This window comes from Monopterus albus, unplaced genomic scaffold (genome assembly GCF_001952655.1).
Source record: "Monopterus albus unplaced genomic scaffold, M_albus_1.0 scaffold127.1, whole genome shotgun sequence".
In the NCBI taxonomy this organism is placed as follows: Eukaryota; Metazoa; Chordata; class Actinopteri; order Synbranchiformes; family Synbranchidae; genus Monopterus; species Monopterus albus.
The window spans coordinates 2,933,030-2,941,336 of NW_018128007.1; the positions used below are offsets into that span (position 1 = coordinate 2,933,030).

General features: G+C 40.1%; 1 protein-coding gene across 3 annotated transcripts in view; it reads left to right on the plus strand.

Moving 5' to 3' along the window:
• Positions 1–8,307, plus strand: part of osbpl3b (oxysterol binding protein-like 3b) — a 30,333-nt gene that overhangs the window by 14,210 nt on the left and 7,816 nt on the right. For 2 of the 3 annotated variants that reach the window (XM_020612802.1, XM_020612803.1), the window contains 9 exons: positions 2,958–3,074; positions 3,539–3,592; positions 3,905–4,018; positions 4,220–4,384; positions 4,490–4,598; positions 5,996–6,099; positions 6,373–6,465; positions 6,551–6,710; positions 7,500–7,630. In XM_020612802.1, coding sequence (XP_020468458.1) covers positions 2,958–3,074; positions 3,539–3,592; positions 3,905–4,018; positions 4,220–4,384; positions 4,490–4,598; positions 5,996–6,099; positions 6,373–6,465; positions 6,551–6,710; positions 7,500–7,630 — 1,047 coding nt within the window. Of the gene's footprint in view, positions 1–2,957; positions 3,075–3,538; positions 3,593–3,904; positions 4,019–4,219; positions 4,385–4,489; positions 4,599–5,995; positions 6,100–6,372; positions 6,466–6,550; positions 6,711–7,499; positions 7,631–8,238; positions 8,302–8,307 lie in introns of all 3 variants that reach the window. The other variant, XM_020612804.1, reaches the window with a different exon arrangement.

Genomic DNA, 8,307 nt, shown 5'->3' on the forward strand with positions numbered 1-8,307 from the left:
TACAAGTTGACCTGCAGCTGAAAATTATAACTATAGTGCATGCATAAGAGCCAGGTTAATACTGATACATGGTGCTGTTAATGAAACACAAACAGTCATACTAAACTTTATCATTATAAAAGCAAAATAATACTAACAGTAAATAAAACAACTGCAACTTCTGAAATCCAATTCTAACAAGATGATGTCATGGGGTAAGACTGGATAAGTCTGACTTCTTCCTACTCAATTCAAACATGTACTAGGTATAAGCAAATTGATATTGGATTATGTGTAAAATTATGTGTGTTGTCATATCAACTGTTTTACATGCTTGAAAGAATAAATCAAATCAAATCAAATCAAATCATTTTATTTATGAAGTAACATATGGTCCACTCTGACACACATGTTTTATTTCTTTTACACTCACTGAACCTCACACAGTTTCATAATGTATTTGGCAGAGCATACATGTGTGAAATTGAAAGGATTTTAATAAAATCATAAGATTTTTAAAAAACCTTTGGAAACAGTTGTCTGCTAAGCAGTTCTCCCTGTCAAAAAACAATGGTGAGTTAATTTTTCAGTTCAAGAAAATATGCATTACAAATAGTTCAGCAGTTTGAGAAATGTATTTTTTTAGCATTGTTGTCAAGAGTTAGATGAAGAATTTGAAGATTTATTTTTTTTTGATTTGGGTGATGACACATCTGTGGATCTTTGGGTTCATGTTTTAGTTTTGAAAGGACAGGGCTAATGCTTCCCACAGTCCGCCCTAAAGCTGCAGCTGTACACTACAGTATGGATCGAATATGAGACACTGAGCCCCTGGGCACAGGCATGTACAAGGCCACCATCATCCTACATCTAATACCCCCAGAATGAAAGAGACTCTTTGTGGTAGTTTTGGATTTTTTAAGTTGTCTTTCATCTCTTTTTAGTCATTTAGCTTCTCTTTTTGGTTATTTTGAATGTTTTTACTCACTTATTTTTTGTCTAAGGTTGTTTTTACATGTCCTCGTAGTTGTTTTGCCTCTCTTTGTGAATGTTTTGCATCTCCTTGTAGTGGTTTTATTGACTTTCCAAAAAGAAATGTTAAAAGTCACTTCATGCAGATGCTCTGGTTCAGGGGCCCCCTGATCCCATGGGCCCTTGGGCTTGTGTCCACTAGACCCATTCAGTAATTCATCTATGTGTTGGACCACTTTGGAAACATTTTTGATTAACAGTTTTCTAATACTGATAGCTATCCCTATAAGCCAACATATCTTCTTGTCAGTTACAGTAAGTCATGACTCGTGACCTTGTGAAACATGCTGAAGCAGCGTGTGACAGTGACCGAGGGAGCTAGGATGACCCCTCAAGGAGAGAAAGACTAGTGCACAAGCCATACTCTCTCAGATATGAGGGTTTATTTATATGTTCTCCCCTCCAGCCGTTGGCCGGCTGTCTGCTTGTTTTTTCTGTCTGTGTTTGTTTATGCAAAACTGTAAATACTGGAAGAGTCAGGGAGACACTGAGCTAAAACATACACTCAGGTCAAGCCTCGATGAGAATCCACTCCCACTGGACAGCTGTGATATGACTGTCATCTGTGCTTGAGTTTTCATCCTACTTGGCTAAATATCCCAAAATGCTACATCACCAGCATAATGAATTTATATAAGCAAGGATTTGCACCTTTATGATTATTTTTATTATCAGTTAATCTGTCAGTTATTTTAAGGATTAGGGAATAGGCTATTTCTTCTGTCTATAAAGTGAAAATAGTGAAAAATCTCTGAGAGCCCCAGATGATGTCTTCCATTTGCTTATTATGTCCATTCAACAGTGCAAAACTTCAAGTGCTTTCGATTTCGAAAAGAGCATATAGTGTAGTATCCATCCTACGTCTTCTGCAACTCGATGGTGTCTTTTATGTGACCCTCCAATGGCACCATTGTGAAAGTAGCTCACTGGGTGCATGAGAAAGAAAGCTTACAGTGCCTGCTGAAAAATAGATGCCTGTTGGGTCCCAGTTAAGGCTTTTAGAGACTTTTTTGCTTGTGTTGGATTCTGATCAGATTCAGTTTTGAGGATACAGAGAATTATTTGTGGGTGTTGGTGACGCTCAGAAAAATGTGTTTTACAGCCAGAGTGCACTATGTGATGCTGCAGCACCAGGTATGGCTACTGCGCCAAAATAACTTTACAGCGTCACATCATTTCTTAACAAACACCACACCCAAATTTTGTGCAAGTAGTACTGCTTATGGTCAGATAACAACAGACAACAGACCTTTTATGTGTAAAGTCAGTGAAGTGCCCCTTTGAACTATGTATCAACATTGCTCCCCTATTTTATGTTGATAGACCAACAGATTAATTGATTAATCATTTTTGTACTAATACAAACCAAAAGAGCTATAAACCACAATTTATGCAATATTCTCTGAGTCCCCAGTGATATTATAAAACTCTGTTTATGCTGCCTTTTTTGGTATTCTCGCTGCTGAAGGACATAACAGAGCTACTGTATCTGGATCGGTCTATGATGAAATATAATCTTAATCTCTGTCTTTGCTGGGGATTTGGATTTGAGCATTCTAATCTCAGGAAATTATTATTGTGAAGAGTGAGAGTAGTCAGGTAAGATCATTTGACATGGGACCATGAAGTGACACTCACTCTGGACACATACAGTAACCTCATTTTGCCATATTTCCAGTTAGCAGTGAAACCCTCGTCTCCCACAGCCTCACACTGACTGACTGACTGACACCACATCGCAAAGAGGAAGCACATTTAAGCAGCTTCAACAGCCATGAATTGCAGTATGCTTTTGATACTGACCTTGACGCTGTTATGTGGTTTATTTATTGAGTTTATATTATTAAATGTCTTGACATCTTTAATCAGCGTGTGTGTGCACAAGTCGAATGTCAGCTAAATGTCTGTCTAGCATATCAGTTCTCATGATTTATCTGTGCCCACAGGACAGCTGGGAAATAGTGGAAGGCCTACGTGGAAGCTTTAGCAATGTTCTGGAGCCCCAGAAACAGGAGGGCTACATGCTGAAGAAGAGAAAGTGGCCCATGAAGGGCTGGCATAAGGTATAATCCACCCAGTACCTGAGAGGTCCTTCAGTGCCTCATGTTGCATTACACTGTTCATGCTATGCTTTCACTGGGGTGATACTGTCTAGCTATCTTGGCATTCTTCTCAGATGCATTAGCTGATGGCCTGTTGGTTAATAGATCTGTATGTGTTTAGTATTGACTTACAGTCAGAGATTTTCGGCTCTTTGTGCTTTCAGGAGTCTGATTCTGGTGGTGTACAGTAAAAGCACCAATAATTTACAAAGAGACTAAAGGAGAATAATTGCAACTGAGTGAGAGGAGGCGTAATAAGAGCCCAGGATGACAAACATCTCACTGCAGCAACATTAGCAACACATTTTAAAAAGAGGTTGACTCTGTTATGTTCATACAACAGTGACTTCAGACGTGCTGTCAGCGATGTTACAAATCATCCCAGCTGCATCTCATTTGCTCATTGTCCTTCTTTTTCCCCACAGAGATACTTCTTCCTGGACAAGGGCATTCTGAAGTATGGCAAGTGCAGTGCTGATGTGAGTACAAGAGCCTGCTGGCTGCACTACATGTATATGTCTGTTACAGAAGATTTCAAAGGACACTTTTCTGTCTTTTATAAGATTCTTGTACTGTTGACTGCCTTTCCCAGAATATCTCTCAGTGCCTGTAAATACAAAAGGACCAATCTCCTTATCATAGATAGAAATCACATGGCGCATTTTATCTGCCAGTCTCACATAATTATAGATCAGCAATGCAGAAACTATGCTCGGCCCGGCTGAGCAAATAAAGGACTATTATTGCTGCTTTAAACACACTGTACCCTCTGTGTTGTCTTTGCCTTGCAGGTTGAGAAGGGGAAACTGCATGGCTGCATTGATGTGGGTCTGTCTGTCATGGCCATTAAGAAGAAAGCCAAATGCATTGATCTTGATGCAGAGGAAAACATCTATCATCTGAAGGTACAGCCCTCAGCTAATGAATTTAAGGCGTTCCCCACAGGCTTACATTAAGTGAGGTAAAACATGAATTATTCAAATTCCATTTAAATTCCTGGAACAAATGGTTGCATTAATGATATCATATGGTGTATATGTGGGTGAGAGGGAATTACTGTTTATACTGTGTGTGTTTTTCCACTGATTGTGGTATCTGCTCTACAGATTAAATCACAGGAGCTGTTTGATGAATGGGTGTCCAAGCTGCGTCACCATCGGCTCTATCGGCAAAATGAGATCGCCATTTACCCCAGTGAGAAGTCCTTCTGCTATCCCCACTATCCCCCACCCAGCTCTCCCAGTATTGCTGAAAGTGCCTCTATCAGAAAGGTACACCTACAGCATGCACTACACAGCGTGCTGTCATTATCTTCAGGTTTCTCTCCAGTAGCAAATTGTTACTGGACTGACCTTTGGGTCTGTTTGCTCTTGCAGTGCATGTCTCTACGAAGGCAGTCTACAATACATTCTTTAAATTGCAACAACCAGGCCAAGGTAACAGCCTGGCTCCAGTCCTCTGATGACCTGGACAAGTGCTCCAAAGGTGAGGCAACAGAACTGTCCCTCATTATTTGTGTAATTTTACGAGTACTTAATGCATGATGACAAAAAGTTGTGACCTAATGTGGATGAGATTCAGTTGCCAGCTAGCTAAAAACATTGCTTACGTTTTGGTGGGATCTAGGATTTCCATCATGAGATAAAATGCCCTTGTAATGAAGATTTAACCTAATTCAGGAGCGGGACTACACCCAAACACACAGCTCTTCCTTTTCTAATCATATTTACTTCCACCTCTTCAAACCAATATGATGCTTCCACTTTTCACAACCCACCCCTTTCCTATCACATTTCCCTTCTCCTGTTCTACGCAGGGGGTCTGCCAACTGCTCAGGAGCAGCGCAGGCCTCTGAAGCCCTCCCCAAACCATAGTTCACAAGCATAACATTGTGCATATCATTCATCCATCCAACATCCATCACCCCAGAGGGAAGGGTCCCGCCTAGTGAATTTAAGCTTTAAAATGCATTGTGCTGGTGGGTGGATGAGACATCTAGAAATTTCAAGTTGTATACTAAACCCCTTTTTTAATCACTGTTTTGTTAGAAAATCAACCTGAGGAATGTAATTAATCACAATAGAGCCACAGCTGAGAGCTTGTTACCATGCAAAGGTCTGTGTTCTACTCAAAGCTTCCTAGTTACAGTAAAGCCGCCAATGACAATGAGAGAGACAGGAGGTCTGACCTTAGTGAGTGCAGCTTTTTCACTTGTACTTGTTGCCAGTCGCTTCAGTTGCCAATAAATCTGCGCGCCTGCTGTCTTATTTGCAAGTTAGATGAGACTGGAAATGGTGCTGATTACTGATAGACTGTTTGTCTCAGTTTTCATTCATTAGGATCCCGGTGATGTGCTGTTAACACTTCCTCTAACTAATAAGAGATAATAATTGTGATTTTCTAAACCAGAAATTTAGGGATTATTTACGCTGCAGTTCAGTCATGCATTTGTACACAGAGGATTGCCACATAGGAAGGACTGCCATTTACATTGTCCACCACTTATCATTGAAATTGATGTTCAGACACCTAAAAATATCTGTTCTAAATATATCGGAAGCACTACAGAAGGAATGCAAAAGCAGTTTTATATGTTAGCAGAAGGAACCTTTAAGCATTGCCAGCTTAAAGCTATGGGGTCTGTTTAAGGAAATGATAGAGGTTGTAACCCTAGTTCTATGAACACACCTTGAGTCCTTTAAATTTGTCACCCTGCAGTCACTGGACCTTTAGGCAGTATGTTCATGGAGCAGTTGATGGGTTGGTGCACATTTAGCTGCACTGCTCATTTTCCTGGTTTTACCCTTTTCTCTTTATAGTTTTATTTTTCACCTTTTACCTCCTTTTCTCATTATGGATCTTTGCCATGATCCTCTCCACAGATTTGTCAGTGTGTGAGGCCTACCTGCTGGAGCTCAGCCATCTGCTTCAGAGTATGGAGGTCCTCCACCGTACCTGCTCTGCTCCATCTATCCAAGCACTGCAGGTCAGCACCTGATTTCTGATTCCTTTTACTTTTACATGCAGAGCAGGTTTACTCATCGTCATTGCAAATAGTCTGAGAAACTGTGCAGTAAATGATTTACATCCAGAATACTAGATGACTGGATTTTAGGCAAAGGAATTTGTCTTCTACAGTAGAACTTTTTGGCAGCTGCATTTTACATTGTTATATGTGAAATCATTTCCTATGAAGAGCCTTTCTTAAAAGAAGAAGTAATCTGTCTCAACACTCAGTATCATCCCTTATGTTCACTAGGCATCTACATTTGACAGCCCCAAAAAACAAAAGATACTTCCAAGGAAATGGCGAACTAAAAACTACAATAAAGATATGAAAACGACTCTGCAGGTAAACAAGGTGACAAAGTGCGATCATACTTAATCTTTTTCTGGCATCATTCGCTCCAAATTCTAATGTTCCTGCTTCACTGTAGGTACCCAGCTGCATCTCCGCAGGCTCTGTCCGCCTCCATGCCTCTAACCCTAACCTCTCCACCGCTGCACTCAGCAATGACAAAGCCGACCCTGAATCCCTGGATTGTCCTTTTAATGTGGCCAAGCTGCAGGAAGACTTCTGCCGCGTTGCCACCAGTTGTGAGTGACATCATTTTAATAATGTCTGACTAGTTTTAAAGATATTTTTACAAACTACTACAAGTACACATTTTTCATATATCTCAGTTATGTCCAATAACTCTGTCCACCTGCTGTCTTATTTGCAAGTAAGGAAGTGCTCTCATTATGTTGTTGCTGAAAATTACTGACAAACAGTATGTCTCACATTTAATTCATTTAGTATTCTGATGATGTGCCCTGTCACCATTTCCCCAGCTTTTACTAAGTGAGAAATTTACATTTTCTAAAACACAAAGCCTGGAAAACCTTTTCTGTAAACAGACAACTACCCCACGGTGCCACTTCTCAGTGAAATGGAAATTCGGACACCTGATGCTTAACATGAAATAATGAGAACAATTTGTTTTACATAATGGCATTGCAATTTTAAAGTTGCTTCAGGGACCAGCCATCAGTTCCACTGGAATATAAGTTGCCAAATTTATGCACATTCAAGTTTATGAAACTAAGGATGTGTGATAGGCCTGATCTAACACAGTGATGCATTAATTTTGCCAGCGCTTTTCAATAAAGTAGCTTCTCAAGCACCGATTATGAAGTGCGTGGTAAAATGAATGTCATAAAACAAAGATTGTGGCTCTCTGATCGAATAGGAGATAATCAAGCAGTTACTCTTTTTCCATTTCATTACAATTTGTGGTGAGATAGATTGTTAATGGATCTAGTGTGAATGGCTCTGCATTGCTCTGAAATCAATAAAAATTGGTTTGCAGTTAAAGCTCCCTTTTCTTTCTATTGCTGCTGCAGTGCATGAGACTATGAAGTCGGCCCTGAGTTCACTAACATCTGAGAGCAAGAGATTAAAGCAGTGTCTGGACCATGAAACATGCCCCTCTACCTCAGTACAGGTTGTCAGTTTGAAGAACGCACTGGTAACGGTACGTGGATTAACACATGCTCATACACAGACAGAAATCTCATCAGTCAGTAGGTTAAGTTAGTCTTTTATACTCCCTTTCAGCAAACCTTTTTAAGGGATAACTAGCTGCTGGTGTTTGCCTGCCCACCTGAACAAGACCATGTTTAACAGGCATGTTTCCTGTAGCTGCTGCCTCCCACCCAGACTCTTTCTTTTTTCTGTCTTTGGTTATATGCGGTCATTGTCATGCTGACATTAGAACTTGTGTGCTCTATACACCAACACATTTTTTTTTTTACTTTAAATACCCTGCTGGGTGTTAGATTGTCTTCCTGATTACTCAGCTTCTACCTACTCCACCCCACATAGTGTCAGTAATAGGTGAGTAATATAGTTTGCTATAGTTTGGTTTCCAGTACCGTGTCTGTAGTACTCTCTCTGTAGTAAAGTAAATGGTGTGCTTACAGCCTGACTTTGAGATAATTTAACTGCGAGAAAACACATTTCAGAGAGAGAAATCAGTGCAGGGTTGATTTAAGACAAGAAATTCAGTTCAGCTACCAGTATTCAAGACATTATTGATTAGGTGTATGCTATAAACAACGTTTACACTGGTTATTTTTCCAGGCCTTAGCCCAAAACTCTGAGTTGAGAGAGCGCCTTTGCAAGATTCATGCTGAGTCCCACATCGTAGAA